At 49.9% G+C, this 19291-nt stretch overlaps 1 protein-coding gene across 2 annotated transcripts in view; it reads right to left on the bottom strand.

Annotated features, from left to right (window-relative positions):
- Nucleotides 1-6897: 6897 nt before the first annotated feature.
- Nucleotides 6898-19291, bottom strand: part of LOC110473800 (rho GTPase-activating protein 39) — a 60400-nt gene continuing 48006 nt past the window's right edge. The window contains exons 6-11 of one of the 2 annotated variants that reach the window (XR_002465935.1): nt 13056-13129; nt 11154-11353; nt 10151-10242; nt 9490-9659; nt 8234-9093; nt 6898-7840 (exon numbers count right to left, since the gene is read on the bottom strand). Coding sequence is in view for 1 of the 2 variants with exons in the window: in XM_021536656.1 (XP_021392331.1) it covers nt 8899-9093; nt 9490-9659; nt 10151-10242; nt 11154-11353; nt 13056-13129 (731 nt within the window). In the remaining variant the exon portion in view is untranslated. Of the gene's footprint in view, nt 9094-9489; nt 9660-10150; nt 10243-11153; nt 11354-13055; nt 13130-19291 lie in introns of both variants that reach the window. The other variant, XM_021536656.1, reaches the window with a different exon arrangement.

The following is a 19291-nucleotide window of genomic DNA, read 5'->3' on the forward strand; positions in this document are numbered from 1 at the left end:
TGGTTCATGTAAAAGGACACCAAACTGGGATGCAGTTCAGGACTCAGGGAAACAACTTAGCTGACAAAGAGGCAAAAAGTGCTGCTTTGTTAAAGGTAAGTACCCCAGAGGCTGAAAAAGGAGAAGCCCAGGAATTCCCTCTCCACCCCTCTGTAAAAGAGATAGAGGGTTATCAAGAGATCAGGAAGTTTGGAAGAAGGTAAGTGGAAGTAACCAGATGAGAGGGAATTGTTGTCAAAGGAATACACTAGGAAGATTTTGAAAAGATTACATCAACAAACACAATGGGGAGCCCGAGCTCTGGCAGAACAATTCTTGAGATTCTTTGGTTGCAGAGGTATGTATGAATTGGCTAAACAGGAGGTGCAGGGGTGCATAATTTGCAAAAAAATAAATAGGGCAAATTCCCAAAAGTTAACAATGGGGAGTCGCCCAGCAGCTTACCGGCCTTTTGAAAGGGTCCAGGTAGATTTCACTGATCTACCCAAGGTCAGGAGATACAAATTCCTATTAGTCATAGTGGACAAACTAACCCACTGGGTGGAAGCTTTCCCAAGCTCCCAGGCTACAGCCTGAACAGTATCAAGAATCTTACTGGAAGAAATTATACCTCGATGTGGGTTAGTAAGCTGCATTGGTTTGGACCAAGGAACACATTTCACAACAAAAATTATTAAGCTATTGGCTGATGCTTTAGGCATTTGATGGGAATACCACACCCCGTGGCACTCCCAAAGCTCAGGGCAAGGTGAGAGAATGAATCAAACATTAAAAGCCCAATTAGCCAAACTGATGTTAGAAACAAAAATGTAATTGATAAAATGCCTCCTGTTGGCCTCATTAAAGATAAGAACTATGCCTCATTCCGAAATGGGACTTTTACCTTTGAAATGTTATATGGGATGCCTTATACCCACGGTATGCTTGTAGGGCATCTGAGATTAAAGGACAGACAAATACAACCACACCTAATAGCATTAAATAAGAATCTTGAAGAATTGCAAAAGCAGGGGGTGATCATGCAGCACAGCCAAGAAGGGGGTAGGAAATGAGAGCAGATGGGGACGGCAGACACTAGGGCAGGGGAAACTGGGAAGGTGGAAGAAAGGTGTCTGGGCTGAATGGGAGCCTGACAAAAGAGGACGAGAGGGCTTTCCCTCAGCCTGTAAGTCTCTGTTGTTTCTCAGGATGTGAACCAGGATTTAGATGTTGCCAGGGATGGGCCAAATATCCAGTTTGCTGCAATTTCCCCAGCTGTGGCCATGACAGGGAAGAAGGTCTAAAAAGGGAAGGGAGGAAAACAGCCCCCACACTGGGCATCTTTGGAGTGGCAATTCCTCCCATTCCTTCCCGTTGGTGAGGAAGCTTTGCCTGACAGAATGACACAACTGGGGACAGGGGAAGGGGCCTGTGGACAGCAGCTCTCACAGATGGGTCACCCAGAGTGGGGGTGGCCCACAGGGCTGTCCAAAGGGGCCTTCAGGCAGGCCAACCTCTCCCCCCACATGTGGTGGGCAGTTTCCTTGTGACACAGTATCAGCACAGTGATGTGACAATGCAGTGATGTGACATCAACATGATGGAACAATGCCCCATGGCTATATTTAGCCAGGAGACCAGCTGCTGTGTTTCTGGAGCAAGAGTCAGAGTGGGATCACAACACCATGAGAGGTCTTGGCAAGAGCTATGGAGCACCATCTCACTGCTGGTGTCCTGCTGAAAGGCAGAGGCACTGCTGAGTGTACTGGGAATTAGGGGGGAGGGGACTACTTGGCCAATATAGAGGGCTCTGCTGGGGAGCCTGAGACATGGGTGATGCTCTACGGCTTTGGGGCTGCCATGCAGGAGGCTTATTGGGCAACACCTGAGTGTCTGTGTCTTCCCATCTCAGTCCCAGAAGACCACACCTAGGAGAAAGAAATACCGAAGAAAATGGACGTGGAACTGCTAAAACTCCCACTTGCAGTCAAGATCCCTGTGACACCTGGATCCAAGCCTGTCTTCTGCAGGGGAAAGCTGGGTGAAAAGGTAAAGGAAATAGAAAGGGGTAGAAAATCTCTCTTCTTTCATTGAGTCCCCACCATGCAAAGATTTTCTTGCAGCTGCCTGTTCTACAGCAGGAGCTGCAGCCCTTCAACTGGACAGGACTAGGCAGGGAAAGCTCCAGGCTTCCTGGAATACAGAGGAGAAAGCACTTGTCCAGCTTAGCACTGCTTTCTGGCACTGTGCATGTGTGTGGCTGGGCCTCTGCCTTCAGCAGGCAGCGGTGTGTGTCTGGATGCCAGGGCAACTCATCCCTCCAGCTCATGCCACAATGTCAAGCCAGGCCCTGGGGCACCTATGAGGGAGATTCCAACCTTCTGCTTGCCTTCTTGGCACCTCTGGAAAGGCTTGGGCTTCCCTGCCTGGGGTATACACATGCTGTTGTCCTGCAGCTTGCACTGCACCTTCCCAAGGTAGAGATTTTGTGGAGGTGAAAGTAGCCAACACAGCCCTTGGGCCTGCCTAACCCAAGGAGACTGGTTTCATCCTCCCTCCACAGGCTTCATTTGAACCTTTGAAGGTTAATTTGTGGATGGGCCTGCAGTTCTTCCTGGTGGCCTAAGATACCTATTTGCTGGTGGGGTTGCTGTGGGGTTTGTCTTTTCTCCCCTAACCCATCCCAGTCCAGCCTGGCCCAGCCCATTCCTGTAGTCTGTCTATGCAGGTCTCTGTGCCTACAGAAGGATGGAGAAGATCTTTAACTTTTCACAGGTACTATGCTGTACCTCTTCGCTGCACTCTCCTGCCCCCTTCATACTCTGGAAACTCTCTCTTACAGCTCCACTGTCCACTTCCTTATTTCTCTCTGGATGATCCCTACTGCCACCACCTCAGCCTGGTATACAACTGCCTGCATGACCCTGTCCTTCGGGAGTACCACAGGCGCAAGGATGTGCTACGGTTGCTTAAGAAACAGGGCTTTGTCACCAGTGACAACAAGGTAGGTTTGGACTTGAGGCTGATCAAGAACAGCCCTCTTCAACAGGGCTCCCACAGCCCTTGCTGCAGCCGCCTGCTGCTGCCAGAGGACAGAGGCGTGCGCTGGTGTCCCTGGGAGCAGAAGCAGCACCAACATGGGCCTGGCAAGCCCCAGGCCTGCCCTTCTCAGCCTGCCCCACGCTGCCTCTTCAGCCCTGACTGGGGGGACATCAGTGGCCCCAACACCAGGGTATGGGCGGAGGGCTTGGGGGCGGCTCCTCTCCTGCTGGGGTCAGGCTGTTTTGGGGAAGGCCGACTGCATGGCTTGACAGTTTTTGGGGGATTCTGCCCTCATCCCTCCACAGGTGATTTGCACTGTGAAAGAGTTCAACGAGTACAGGCAGTACCTGACCAGGACCAAGCTGCAGTCAGAGCAGATCTTGGGGCAGAGAGAGGTAGGCAAAGCCTTGTGTTCAGGGCCATGGGACTGTGCAGGGCTGTGCTGCTGGGCTGGGCGCTGTGGTGACGAAAGGACTCCACGGCTGAGAGCTGAGCCAGCGCAGGGCGCTGAGCTGGGCACGGGCAGCAGGGCCATGTGCAGGCACACCCCGTGTGGAGGGAAGCCCTTCTCTCCTGCCCTCGTGGCCTGGCCGAAGCAGAGGGCCAGCCTGAGCCTGCGGGGAGCCTCAGCACGCAGGGGCTGAGTGCTGGTCCAGGCACCATGACCCACAACCTGGTGTCACCTTTCAGGAAGGGCTTCTGCCATCCTGGGCCAAATTAAAGCATGGCCCCAACCTGCCAGGAATCGCGAACATTTCCTGCCGGAGAAAACGGCGGCTGCAGCCTCAAAAGCCTTCTAGCCTACCCAAGGGCCAAAAATCAGGGGGATGCAGAAAAGGGACAGTAGCTTTGAGCAAGGGCCAAACTTACTCCTCAGCTGAGCTGGGCCAGAAGGATGTCAGCACTGCTGGTGATTCCCAGAGGAAACCAGATGGTACTGCCAATGGCCTGTTGAATGCTGTGTTTGAGCAACTGACTGCAGCAGAAGCCAAGAAGCTTGAAGAGCTGGTTGAGACTGTGGTGTACAGAGTGTTGGAGAGGTTGAAGATTCCTGGGGATCAGCATGTCAGCTTTTTACAGAAGGCTTCTCGGGGAATCAGAGAAAGGCTTTTAGGCTGCATGAGAGTAGAATGTTCGGATACTTCTCTAGATCACCATCAGAAAATGGAAGTGGTGGCAAAAGAGCTTGTAGCAACAGTGTTGGAGATCTTGGGGGACCGTCTGGCATCCAGCACATCCAAAGCTGCTGAGACAGGGGTGCCAGTCAAGTGGGAGGAGCTGCCTCTTTCTGGAAGAGCCACCCAAGGAGACAAATCCAAGGACACTGCAGACAGAGCACTTTCACAGACTTCCCTTGACACACTCACCACAGAAGTTGTTGAAAGTGTTCACTACACCTTAGAATCCTCTATAACTTCTCAGTTTGAACAAGACACTAGCTGTGAGTACACTGAAATCCTGGAGCTTCCTGAGGGTAATGTCTCCAACAGACAAGTGCAGCTGTCCCAGACACTTCAAAAGCAGGGCATGGAAGCAAGACAAGGATTCCCCAGAGCATCTGAACAGCAGAGCCTGAAAGCAACGTTACTTGCCCCTGCAGAAGGGGCTGGGTGTGCCAAAACCATGGAACCTGAGGATTGTGCAATGGTGAAGGAGAACTTAAAAAGAAAAATGAACCTAGAGTCAACAGCCTTAGCCAACACTTTGGATATAAAGACCATGTCAAATCGGATTGCTGACTCAGTACTAGAGAAGATCAGTGAATCTGGGTCTGCACCAGCCCCTGACAAGAATTTTCAGGGGCCTGTTGCAAACCCACCCACATCCCAAGGTGGAATGGACAGCTGTGCCACTGAGGACACTCTCCCTGCCATGGACCGATAGCCTTCCCAACAGCCCATCCCTCCAGCCCAGGCCAGAGCACGGCATAGAGTGCCCAAAGCTCATCTGACACAAGTGAGGTGTGTGACTGGAGAGCTGAAGAGCCCTCAGACAGTAAACACAGACCACATCATTGTGGTGGCAATAAAGAGTTTATTTCAAAGGCCTTGTTTGTGCTTTCTTCAAGCTAGACCATACTGTCTCTGGGCATTTTACCTAGTATATATAACCTGCCCTATCTTCCATTCTTCAGCCTCTGTCATGCTGAGACCAAATTTTATAGGGAATTTGAGGCAGGGAGGCAAGGAGTAGCCAGCATTTTTGTCTTGTTGAGCAAGCTTTGCTGTTGAGCAAATGGAACGATCAGTTTGGATCTTTTCTGCTTTCTCTGTGAAAGAGTTCAGGTGTCACCTGTAAAGTCTTTATTTATGATCAGCATGAGCAGAGTTGTGCACTCCACAGGATTCACTGGCAGATTGAGCAGATTTGGCCCATGGAGACCAATGCCAAGCCAGGGCTGTGTGGAGCGGGGCTCTGGCTCTGATACACCCATGGACTATCTGTGGGATACCCACCAAAAATGAGATGAGAAAAGATGAATTAGCTGCTGAGGTTGCTGCTTTTAGAGCTTCTGTTGTCCTACACCATTTGTCAGCCATGGTGAATGGTGGCAAGAACTGGTTGTGGGTGCAATGGGCTGGGGAAACCAGCTCAGGCATTCATCATCCCATGACAAGGGAACAGGAAAGAGCATGGGTGTTCTGAGTGAGGTGGACCACATAGGGACCTATGGGGCCAGAGTTGAGTGCCTACAGGTAGCCATGCAGGAAAGCTTTTGGGAAATATGGAGTCACTCATCAGCTCAACTATTCCTTCCAAAGCAGGGGACACTAGCTGAGGACTCTGTCCAGGTCACAAGGATTTGAACCTGCATCTCCTGCCCCAGCCTCTGCCTGGACCTTCCTCTGTCTCGCCATGTAAACTATCCATTTTGTCTGAAGTTCTTAGTATTTACTGGTACCATAAAGGGAGCTTGTGTCTGAGAACTGGAGAACTGTGTGACCTCTGCTGTCAGAGCTGGATGCTGGCAGGAATCGAGGTCTGAAGCCATGAAGGTGTTACTGCAGGAGTGAGCCTGAGTCTTGGAGCCTGAGCTGAAGCATTTGGCTTTGGCCTTTTCTGATTTGGCAAAAATCAGCTCATTTCACAGAAAAGCTTTGGGGAACACTCAGAAATTGGGCTGCAGACATCCCACTAGGAAAGGGTTGTGTGAGGTTACAATGTTCCTGGTCCTCTTTCTGTGCTCCATTGTCCTACAACCCACCTACAATGCTTCTGCCAAACAGACTGGTGGAAAGACTCAGTGGTATGGCCAGCATATGTGATCCTAAACTGCTGGTGTGACAGAGCAGCCCTCACTGGCTTTCTCTGAAGTGCAGCAGCTTTTCCTAGACTGACAGGACAGTGACCACACCCAGAGCACAAGCAACATGACCCAGAGCCTGGGCTCATTCCTGTGTGGCTGAAGTAGCACAGCCGGCACCTGCCTTACAGCTCGATGCTGTGCAACCAGCACCAGTCTTGAGCACCAACAGACTGCTTCCAGTGGTTCCTTGGACCACCAGTGAGGAAACATGAGAGAATGCTCCAGTCTGAACATAAAAATGTCCCCATCAGGTCAGCCTAACAGCCCAATTTATTACATCTCCATCAGCAGAGACCCTGCAGGGGGCCACACCGAGGATGCCTGTGTGGCCACCTCCTACAGTCCACCTGCAGCACTCCAAGCTGCTGGAGGAGGGACATAAACAGAATATCCCTCTTACCCTCCAACTGCCCATAAACTTCTCTCATACCTTTATGACCCTGAGAGGTTCCAGAAGATATGTGTAAAGCATTATTGTCTTCTACCTGTTTCAACCCATTCTCTTCCTAGATTCATTAAGTGTCATTTGGTAGCTGCAGAAATTCACAAAAAAGACAATTCACAAAAGATACATGAAGAATGTATTTATTACTATTAGAACACAGGAAAAGCTACTTTACTGATTGGTATTTACAAATCTGTTGTTGGCAAAGACAATATCCAGTGTCTTTTATGAGCATGTTTTACAACTCTTGCCAGAATCTTTCACTTTTATTAGAAGCAAATGCCTATGGTTTGATTGCCACTGGCTGAGTGCAGGAAGTAAAATTGATCACCACTAGTAGTGGTGCTCCATTTTACTACTAGCAGTAGTAGTGGCTGCAGGCAAAGCCTGACACAGACACAGGCACCTGCAGCCCAAAGAGCAGGGCAGGTCCCACATGGCTGCTCCAGCCCTTGGCAGGGAACAGGACAGCCTGAGCCTTTTCAGCAATTCAAGTCTCAGGACAGCATGTCAGAGCTGGTAACCTCTGCCCGTCTCTACACTTCTGGGGCAGTAGCTCCACATCTGAAGAATAAGTTGTTCAGCACTGCAGAAGGACAGAGCAAGCTGAGCAGCATCAAAGCATGGAGATGGGTGTGTATGTGAAACAGATGCTGGCACATTTTGTGGGCATGCTTGACAAAACTGATCTTGACAAGGGAGCAAGACTTCTGCCCACAGAATCATCTGGTATGAGGAACCTTTATTCAGCTGGGCAGAAACTGAATTCTTGCTGTAGTGTTCAAACTCATCTGAACATCGGCTCTGGGAACCCTCTCAGAAAGACTCTGCACATGGCACCTCACACCCACGCTGGTACTGATTCAGGCATCAGCTCTAAACCCCACTGTTGCAGGGCTCAGCTCCCCACTGCAGTCTGGAGAGGATGATCCCAGGTCCCCACTGGAAAGGGAGGGGGATACAGAAACACAAAGGCAACCTTGCATGATACTGGCAGACTTGGAACTGCATCAGTAATTCCAAAACACGCTTTTTAGCAGCAGACCTGCCTCCAGCAAGGAAAACACCTCGAAGGAAGAGCATGGATACCACAGTTGACTACAGGCAGTACCAGCATTTCTCAAACACACAGCACTGCTGCTGCTCTGCCTGGAAGGGCGTACCTGAGCATGGTAGCACTTCTAACTATTGGGGGCTTTCTTAAACTTGGGTTGAGCCAGAAGGGTGGGTCAAACTGGTATTTAGTTCCTGGCATAGTGGTCTGAGAAAGATGTGGTATTAGGTAGGGGGGTGTAGGGAGCTGGAGCTGTGAAGGCTGTTCTGAGCATGGGTTCAGGTGCTCCTCAGCAAAGCTGGTGTCAGCTCATGCTGTCTGTAGCAAACAGGAGCTGCAAGACCAGTGGGGTCACTGCTCCAGAAGATACAGCCTTCATTAAGAGGATGCCAAAGTAGTTGCTTACCTGTTTGTTGTCAGGTTTGTGGCCTTCCTGTTGTGCCCAGCACCATGGTGTGGGTGGGTACTCAGCACAGGGCTGGTCTCACATGCTGCTGCATAGTTCTACAGTTCTTGAATCTCCACACCTTCACAGCCCTCTGCCAACAGCATTGTGGGATGTCAGAACAACCCTGACACCTCCAGACAACAGTCTGCGGAGGTGAACAAGGCTGTCCCCATAGTAGTAGGATTATTCCTGATGAGGCAGTATCTTCCCTAGGACCAGATCATGCCACAGCACAGGAGTGTTGTTCTCCTACTTAAAGCCAACTCTGTCTCCAGAAGAGAAATGGAGAGTCTGACTGCCCTGTGTAGCAGTTCCTCACACATGTCACAACTTTCACTGAGCACCCAATCTTGCAGCTCTCAGGAAGAGGATTGTGCTTCTCTGACACGCACTGAAAGGCCAGGAACTGCTAAACCTGACTTGGCATGCCCAAGGATTTCCTGCTGCTGACAGAACCAAGCCTTTCAGAAATATCCAGTCCTTGTGATCATATATTGGGAAATGCTGAAGGGCTAACCAAGGGTGCAACAACAGCAAGGACAAGGGAAGAAACCTACATGGAGAGGAGAAGACTTAATCTAGCAACTTCTCAGAGCAATGTTTTACACTGTGGGGTCAATGGCTCAAACCAGCCCTTTGATGAAGCTCGTGTCCAAGTGTACTATCAGCATGCGGAGAAAAGACATTTCTTTGCGTGTGTTCTCAAAGATAACGCGAGGGTCGTCAGACTGGCAGCGCAGACAGTTGGGGGCCATCACCATGGCCAGGTTATTCACATCCATCTTTGTTCTGCTCACATTTGATGGCTGAGCAAAGATCTGCAGGTAGCAAGAACACATTCAGATGGAGCACTGGAAAAGGGCAAGGAAATCCAAACACATGGCCCAAGAAAAAGTGCAAGGAGAGCAGATATAAAGCCTGCCTTAAGGACAGTGCCCCAGGTGCCACACATCCACAGGGAAGAGCACTGTGCTCTGACACAACCAACAGAGCAGCAGCCTTGGCAAACAGGAAAACAACCCCAGAATCTACAAGATCAGGATCAGGGTTTATTGCTCCCATAAGGAATAAGGCCAGCAAACATCCCTCCATCAATCCCACCTTAAGTATAGCTAAGAGGTCTTAAAACCATGCTGATGGTCCCACCACAGCTGTCCCACTAACTGTGCCTCACATGCTCCTGGGCCCAGCGCAGGGCTGTGGGGGCTGCCTACCTGCAGGAAGTGTATGAGGTAACACAGGACCAGTCTGTTGAGCTCTGGCAAAAGCTGCACCACAGCCACAGCAGCATCAGGGTTCTCATAGTTGCTAATACACTCTTTGTAGAATTGCTGTGGGATCACAGGCTCCTCCAGTTCCCGATACCAGAGCTTGAGGAGAGAGGCTGGGCAGAAAACAGGTGCATGAGAACAGCTCTGGTCACTTCCCCACTCCCTTCAGGGGCAAACTTGGCAGTGAGAGAAATGGCAGAGAAGGGATTTCTGAGCTTGTGCTGCTTCACCTTAATTCAGTCTTAGGCACCCAAACAGACCAGTTAGTGGGAAATACTGGCTTCTACCTACATGCTTGTCCAGGAAGCAGCACTGGGGCTGCCTAAAGAAGAGGACAAGGATACCTGAAAGATTCCCACCACTCTGCCCAGCTTGCGCAGCCTTACTGCGTCAGAGAAAAACATTCTTCCCCATTCCCAGTGTTTCCTCTATGGGCAGTGTTTGGAAAGGCAGTGAAAAGACACGGAACAAAATCCCAGTCAGTGGAGACAGCCTGTGTACACATTCCCAAGCAGCAGCACACCCACTGAGCTGCTCCTGCACGTGCCCCTCTGCACTGTGCCGTGGCTGAAGCTGCAGCAACACACCTGCAGCAGTCCTGTACCTGGTATGTTGGGGTCACTGAGACTGTTTGGGATTCTCCACTGATCCACCTGCAATTTCAATGCATTGACTTCATCTATGTCACCAGGTATCCTGCAGAGACACAGAAAAGGTCCTTTTGAGTTAGCCAGGCAATGTGCTTGGTGAGGCAGCTGGCCAAGCAAAGCATGGCTCCAAAGCTGCTTCTGGGGCCTCAGGAAGAAGGCCTCAGGCACCAGTGACAGCTACAGCAGCAGTTCCTCAGAGAGAAGAGGGTGCTTATTTTTATACACCATCTTGAAGTGGGGGCTCCACTAACCTAGATATCAACTATTGCTGTTCTCAGGAGTGATTATTTTCTGAAACCAGGCTTCTTTGCAGCGTGTTCAGTCCAAAGATGAGCAGCATCTCTGGCTAAATATAGTTATATATATCTACACACATACATCTCTCTATCTGTCCAGCTATTAAAAAATTTACCCATACAAGGTAAAGTTGAGTCTTTTAACAACTATTTTAAGTTTAGCTACAGAAAAACTAATTCAAATCTTAAATGCAAAACAAAACCATACACACAAAGAAAACAAAGAAAACTCAAACCCAAAGCAGAATCCCCTGTGTTCACCACACAGATTCTGTGTGTCTATTGACTCCTTTGTCTTGTGCAGCACCAAGGCTGATGTGCCGCATTAGATGAGGTTCTCTGCCAGGATGCCAGAGCTCTTCCTTCCCCTACACCGGCTAACTACCATTGCCAAATCTGATGAAAGCTCATCGCCCTGCCTGGAGATGAGCTGTCCGCATAATTAAGTCACACCTACACCAGTTCCCTCTGTGCTAACACATGCAAATTGGCTAATGCTACTATAAGAGGTGATTCCTGAACATGAGGAAAGTCAGATTTTGTCCAGTCCACAGTGAAGTGCTATTCCTAGGGAAGAGGAAGCATGGTCAATCTTAACTCCTTGGCTATGAGGACTGACACGTGGGTTGCTCAAAAGTAGCACAGCACCGCAAAAACTCACCTGAAAATCCCCTCAGTCTGCTCCCCTCCCAGGGCCAGGACCTGCTGTGATAGCTGTGTCTGCACCCAGGGCAGCTTGTTCCCTGGGTACATATCCTGCTGCCGCAGCATGATTTCCTCCAGGGAGCTGCCAAAGAGTGATGGCGTGAGGATGGCATTCCTGGCGTGCGTTATCTCTTCCACTGTTGGTTTACGGAGGCCCTGAGGACAGAGAAAAGCTTAGTGCAGCCATGGCACACCCAGTCCACAGAGAAAGAGTGACCCAGGGATGGGGACAGTGAGTAACCAGGAGAGAGAAGGCTGACCCTGCATGTGGTCACCTCGTCAGTCTCCTGGCAGCATGGTTCTTGTTCTGCTGCCTAGAATCAGGGGCAGTTCTATTCATCAGGTCCAGGAGGAGCAGAGAAGACCACTTTGGAGAGTATGGGCTGGTTTTGCAGAGATTCTGTTGCTGTGTTTTGCACAGCAAGGGGACTGCTCTGGCTGCAGCTCCCCCTGCTGCGGGAGGCAGCATGGAGCGGAGCCCAGCCCAGCCCCAGCTGTGGTGAAGTCAGCAGAGGGCACCTACACCCCAACCCAGCATCAGGCGTGTGCTTAGCCACGGAAGGTGTACAACATTCCTTTGGAGATGGGAATTCCAGGTATTTCCAACTCCAGGGAAAGCTTTGCTCTCAGAGGTGCTAAAACCTGAAAAGTGGGCATTGGTACCGGTTGCTTCTGACAAATACCAACACTTTAAAAGGGTTTTGAATTGAACTGTGGCAGCAGTTTGGAAAAGCAGAGAGTTGTCACAGGGGGAACAGGCTGCCCAGCACAGTGGTCTTCAGCAGTGATCCCTGCAGCTAAGTGGGGAATACAACAGGGGGAAGCTCCCACTGAGCCCTCTGAGGGTCAGTGGCCAGGGCTGCAGTTGTGTGCAATGTGGTGTTTGGAGGCTTACTGTCCTGCCCCTGGCAGGATGCCAGGAGCCTTCACTCCTCTCAAGGTATTTCAGCTAATTTGTTCACTATGCAAAGTTCAGATGGCAAGGAAACCCTAGAGGATTTTCCAAAAAAAAAAAACCAAACAAACAAAAAAAAAAAAAAAAAAAAAAAAAAAAAAAAACCAAAAACAAACCAAACAAACAACCCCCCCAAAAAAACAACAACAAAAAAACCAAAACAAAACAAAACAAAAAAAAACCCACCAAAAAAACCCCAAACCAAACCAAACCAAAAAAAACTCAAAAAACAAACAAACAAACAAACAAAAAAAAAAAAAAACCCAAACCAAACCAAACCAAACCAAACCAAACTAACAAAAAACCCAAACAAACAAAGAAACAACCAAACCAAAAACCCTGATGACCAGATCTGTCTTGGTGACCTAGAACTGACAGGCCGAGGCCATCTGCTAGTTTTCATGGCCACAGGCAGAACCATGCAGAGGGAAGAAAGGAAGATTTTCAGATAAAACAAAGCACAGACTCCCCCCTGCACCAAACATTGCTGTATGACTGTTTGAACTAGGAATTAACAACTCTGCAGTAAACCAGCTGCAAGAACCAGCCCATATAAGCTATCAGTGCAAAGGGAGACTCTTCCCTCACCTGAAGAAACAAAATGATGGGTATCCACTGCACAGACAGCTCCTTTTACCCTGGAAACAGGTAAGTGTTGGGTTTGTCCTTGTCGCTGAGGCCAGGAAGCAGCCAGCTGTGCAGCTACCTGCACAGCAGGCACTGCTGTCTGCCAGAAGGATCAAGGGAACAGGACAGCAGCCCTCTCCCACACATTCATGGGGAGATGTACTCTGAGCAAGCCTCCCCTGCTCACTCTATATTCATTTCCCATCACTGAATCAGTGGTGACTGCCAGAGTCGCCCAGGCAGCCCCCAGGCCCTGCAGCCAGGGCAACTGCTCACCTTTTTGCCTCCAGTGATGGCTACTTTATGGAGTTTCCGGTAGCAGTACTTGGCATAGGTGCTAATGGGCAGACCTGGTGGGAAAGAGGAAATGAGTGGTCAGCCCACAGCGCCATGCACTCCCACACTGAAGCCCTTCAGAGAACTCCAGCACAGCAGATCATTCTGGCACAAGCAGCCCCCTCAATGCACAGCCCACTGCAGCAGGGCAGGACTGCTACGAAGGCTCATAGCTCTGCACTTCCTGATCCTGCAGATCTCCGCCTCTTGCACCTGGCGTGCACCTACCCAGCATTCACAGCCTGGGCGCACACATGCCTGGGTCCTAGCCTGGTGGGCACAGCCAGGGTTGTTTATTATTCGAGAATTTTGGTTCCTTTGCTAGTGAGAGAGGAGCAGTAGAGAAAGCTGTGTGGGGACAGAGCAGCAGCACCAACAGTGACTTCAGGACACAAGAAGAGGCGTGGAAAGGTGATGGGATCTTATCTTCCCAGAGACCTGCAGAAGGCGTCCTCATGTTCCTGCCTGCCACCTTCTCCAACCCAAGCTTGTAGCATGCAGCTCAGGCATGCTCTGTGAGACAAGGAAAATGGGACACCCCAAAGCTTGGGAACTGCACCTTAAAAGCTGCTGCCCTCCACAAGAGCACCTGCTCTGTTTGGTTCAGTGTACTCTGAAGGCAAGTGCAAGCCACAATTCACAGAGATAATCCCTCCGTGACATCAAAAGAAATGTTTGCAATGACAGAGCACTGGTTGCTGAGAGTTTTTCCAAAACCGTTGGCCTTTTGTTCTCGTTCAAGTAAAACCCAAAACTGCTCACTGAAAACAGTGAACAGATCTGCCCTATCTGATTCCCTGCCAGGCCCAAAGCTTCCAGCACAATTCAAATACTTGTGGCTGTGGAAGTCTACATTCTAGTCAGATACTGTGCATTTCACATCAGCCTTTCACATACCCTATGGCTTAGGTATGCTGACTGGGAGCTTGGAGGTCTTCAAATCCTGTTAATGAGGAGGGAGGGCAAACTCCTCCCAAGCAGAACAATTCCCAGAGGTGGGAGATGTACTGTCCTCTCAGCCAGCAGATAAACCACAGCTCCTCTCGATGAAACAAGCACCTCCTGCCTCCATCAATCTGCCTCACAGCTGGAGCAGAGCTTCTGAACACCGCTGGAGTCACACCAGAGGAGGTACAACAGCATTCCCATCTCCCACAGGCAATGGGAAGGAAAGCCAGTTTTAGGAATTTCTCTCTAGGGAATATCTAAAGAAAAATATTCACTGTAAGCAAAAATCCTGCTAATCCTAGGCATGACTTACACTGGGAATATCTAAGGATTAAAAGGAAACAAACCAAATAAGCTACCCTGTGATGCTTCACTATCCCAGGTTCCAGCTTCTGCTGTCCAGTGTGAGACACACCCTGAAGAGAGGTTTCACCCTTCTCAGAGGGGAAGAGGAAGAAGCTGAACTGTGTCCCTGCAGCCCTGCAATTTTACAGGAGACAGCATATTTAAAATTAATAAGAAGAGATTTTTTTCACATTTTATTTAGACCATGAAACACATAATCACCCTAAAAGCTTAACAATGTTTGCAAAAGAAACTGGTGTCTTGCAGATTCTGCATGGCTGATGCATGGGCAGCAGTCAGACACATTTCCTTGAGGCCTATTTTGTACTTTCCCAGGAAGCTCCCTAGTCCCAGAAAAAGCCTAAAACCTACATCCAGCACTTTCTGCAGCAAGGCCTCCTGCTCCCATGACAACCATGCTGCAGCCTCTGACCCAATGGGGTCTGATGGGGTCACACATGACGCTGACCAAATTTAAGTAACTGAAAAATAAACTTTCTGCATGCACAAGAGGATGGAGGAGTTACTGTACATATACCTGAATGGCCAAAAAATAGGCAGGAGCCCTGAGGAACAGGGTGAGCAGCACTCATCCTGGAGGGCACAGACCAATGGCTCCCATGCAGCCTCCCTGCTCCAGAGTAGAAACCATCTGTTCCAACACAAGTGCTCCTGGCTCTAGGGCATGTGCAGAGTGGGATGGGCAACAATGGAGAGAGAGACATGGAGAGGCCAGGAGGCACACACTGAGCTGCAGGAAGGAACAGGAGGGAGAGGAGAAGAATTTAGCTTTAGCCTCAGCTTTTCCAAACCAGCAACCTGTCCCAACCATCTGCTGCTTTCAGAATGCTCAGCTAGAGGCTGACTCCTGGCACCGAGCCACAAACATGTGGCCAAACATAGGAGTTTCCAAACTCCCTCCACAGCCCAGCTCCCACCTCTTGGTGCAGCTTCATCTGCACTACCTGGAAAGGGCTAATTCTGAAGGCAATTCTACTTCTGTGAGCACATAATGAATCTGAGAAATCCAAGATGATCTGTTATTCCCTATGATATCATGGTAGCCTCAGGAGGTCAGGAACAGATGACTACTAACAGCCCACACAGTGAAAAATAGTTTTCAAAGGAAAATATTTCTTCATATGCCAGCCTAGAAACATGTGTGGACAGCATCTTAAACATCTCCTTTTAGAAAAAGTTAAAATTCAGACTGGACATGTGCGGGAATATTCCTTCTGGAACAGACTTAAATGCTTTCCTGCAAAAAAAAAAAGTTCTAAAAATGCACCGAACAGTGTGGATTTAGGACCTGGCCATGAGATATGTATTTTAGCACTAGAGAAGTTGTTGTCTGAATATTCCTCCGATCTACCACAGCCTTTTGGATCTCAGCCTGGCACAGCCAGAGCAAGTTCTCAGACCAGACCAGGATCCCATCTCACTGCACTCTATAGCATAGGGGTAGGTGCTCCTGAGCAGGTAAGTTAGGCCTGGCACCAGCAGTGCTGTTCTCCTGGCTTAGATCTGCCCAGGATCCCCCATTTTACAGCACCACTTTAACTCTGCTTTTTCACCCACCAGTGTTTCCTTCTACATCCCAACAATGCTTCTTAATCCTGCCTGCAACCTTCTCCAACAAAGCTTGAACCATGCAGCTCAAGCATGCTCTGATTCCACCATTCTCTATATGGGAAATGCCATGTTCATCAGCCAGACAAGCCAGCAGCCTGCACCAGTCACCAAGATAAGAAACAGATATAGAATGTCTTAAAAATTAGTATCCCCCTTCAAAAAACTCCTAGCTTACAGCAGGTGGGCAATAGCCTAAGGCAGTGTTGTACCTAGACTATTAATCATCAAGAGACAGGCCTCCCTTCTTTGCATTTGTTCCATTTCTTTCTAAATCTCTTTATGCTCTGAACTGTGGAGGCTGGTGGGCCAACAAGAAAGAATCCACAATACTCCCCTGGATGGAAAACCCCTCAAGCCATAACCACCATTTTTAGGCTGAGGAAAAGGTCTTCTCCCAGCATGCCTTGCTGTGACATGCAAATTTAATTTATCCCATTGGCCCTCCCCCCTTGCTCCACCCCTGTGCCCTCATCCCATTGGCCCTGGTGTTCTGCCCCACTGTACAAGATCCCTAGATAAAGCCCTGTTTTCTCTGCCTGAGTGGCTCTTTGTCGCTAGATCCCTTTGAGGAAGAAGCGCAATAAAGGCTCTCCTTGGAGCAAAGACCCCATCTCTCCTTCTATGTTGCCCAGATCACAGAAGAGCTGAAATCATCTGGAGTGAGCACAGACATGTCTGTGCCCCCAAGGTGTCTTTTTCAAGATGCTTCTCTGGGAAGGTCACAGCACTCTGAACAACATCCGTCATGACAAGTGGCGCCCAAGGTGTGGCCACTGCAAAGAGGTCCCTGAAGAAGCATCTCCTGCAGCCTCTTTTGTGCTGCCTCTGGCTGCAGGACAAAAGTCGCTGTCAGCGCAGCCACTTCCCCAAGGAGAACCCTCATGTTTTAGTGGGGACTATCTGAAGGGTGACTGGGACCCTCCGAAGACTGAAGAGGCCGAAGAAGTGCTGGAATACCAGAGGCTAGTCAATGGGCTGACCACCTCCTCAGCAGGTTTTTGTTGACCCAATGGGCATTGATCCAAAGAGCAACTGTAATTTGTATGTATATTAGGGTCTTCTGCTCTTGCATTTCTCTTCTGCTGGGTGTGGCAGTGAAGTTTGAGGATGGACAACAATCTTAGTTACCCTGAGTAGAACCTTCCTCAAGGAGACATCTATTTCCAAGTTGTGGATGCCCTTGTAGCGGGGAAATTTGGGGGTTCTAAGGGGAATCTTAAGAGATTTATAACTTTAACTGTTCTAATTAGTTTTAGGAAATTTCATCCATTGTTTTGCATTATTGTTAAGTCAATGGAAAAAATGATGAATGATTCAGGGAATGATTCAGGAAAAGTTCTGGGTTACCAGTTAGAAACCTTCTTCCTCTCCCCATATACCCAAACCCTCTTCCCCACCTGAGGGGCGATTAGCAGGTGGTTGTTGCTACTCAGCACAGGGCTGCTATCAATCCCCTGACGCCTTCCGATCCCCTCTCTCCCCTCTCCAGGACAGCAAGGCGCCTGCTGCCCTGGACCTTCCCCTCATCCTCCACCCTATGCCTCTTTACCCTGTTCCACCTCTATTGACTCCTCAAAAAATGGTGCCAGCAATGTGGCCAGTCCTGCCGTTATGGTGACTCCGTTTCCAAGTTTTCCTGCCCTTACACCCCAAAATGGCAACCTCCTCACCTCTCCTCCGCCCTTTTCCATGCCCTCCATTTTGTTTGGCTCTCCCCTTCCGTCGGGAATCCCCTCCCCATTGTGGACCCCATCTCTTCCTCCACTCCTTCCATTCTTGGCTTCTCTCCCATAACACTGGAACTGGAAGTGGCAATGACAGCGACCAGAAGGAGGCCATACTGGCTTCCACTGCCACTCACCAACTGGTAGATCCCAGTCACCCAAAAAAGCCCTGCACAATCATGAAGCATCCTCCATCCTCCTCAGAGGATGGAAATAGCAATGCCTCAGACTCAGATTCCTGTCCTGAGTCTGAGGACCACTAAGCCCAAACACAAAGGGAAGCCACTTGGGAGGAGGATTTGGAACTGGCCAAAAAAATCTTGGCCTTCCCAGCTGCGTGTAAACAGGGGAGAAGGACAACATCACACAATTCCTGGGAGCCAATCCCCTTCAGGGACATTTCCTCAGCAGAATGTCCCCTGGTCATCTGGAGTTGTGCTGCTGCCCCAGGCGGGGACAGCACGCCACTCTGCTGCTGCGTGGAACTGGGGGTGTAGCCCCTGCCTGTGCATGTTGTCAGCAGAGCATGCTGCCACACTGAACCAGGTGGAGAAGAGGCACCGTGCTGCCCAGCTACATTGAGTGGGCATTCTGCTGCTTCTCCAGGCTCTGCCACCCAGCTGAGCCCCCAGGGGTCGTGCCCAGTTGCTGTGAGACAGTATCCAGTGGCTGTGAGATGCCTTGCCCCTGTGGGACAATGCCTGGCCGTGGAGTGGGGTTTGCTGCTGCCCTGCCAAGCTCTGTTACACCTGCTAGGGATACACCAGAGATGATGATGCTGCTGCTGCTGAGACAGCACAGTACTGTAGCTTTCCATTTGACCTTGGCGGGTCCACCCGCACTGAGCCGCCATGCTGGAAAGCCCCGAGACAGCAGCTGCGACACCAAGACCGGAAAAGTTCAGTCACAACACTGCTTGGCTGTTGCGGTGCTGCCACACCACCGCCGCCTGGGGGAGAAGTGCCAAGATCAGGGATCCGTGTGATCCCACACAACACTGTCCCTACAGAGAGTAACGTTCTGTGCTTCAGGACAGACTGCTCCTGAGCCTGCTGCCTAACACCAAAACCAGGCAGCATTTTGTTCTGCTATTGCACACAGTGAGAAATTTTCTTCTTGCTTTCCCTAGGTAATCTTAAGTTTCTTTTATCCCATTGACCGTCTCCCCTCTTCCCTCCTTCATGTCCAGCTCGCATGTTACCTTCCCTGCCTCACTCATCAGCCTTGGAGGGACCCTGGGCAGGACATATAGAGTGGGCACAGCACAACTACAGCCAAGTGCTGCTTTGCTCTCTGTCCCTTCCCTGCAAGCTCCTCATCCCTCTTTTGGTTTCTAACCACTTCCCAGAAATGCGTATGTGTTTCTGGAAATTCATATACAAGATGGAAAATGTCTTTCCCTCCTCAAAAAGGCTCAACTGGGGCCTCCCCCTGCACTTGCAGTCAGGGACCTCTCCCCCATGTAAAAAACATTGCTTTTGGTGACACAATATTCTCTGCTGCTTGATTGCTCCATTCGTCACCCTT

This window comes from Lonchura striata, chromosome 17 (assembly GCF_046129695.1).
Source record: "Lonchura striata isolate bLonStr1 chromosome 17, bLonStr1.mat, whole genome shotgun sequence".
Taxonomy (NCBI): Eukaryota; Metazoa; Chordata; class Aves; order Passeriformes; family Estrildidae; genus Lonchura; species Lonchura striata.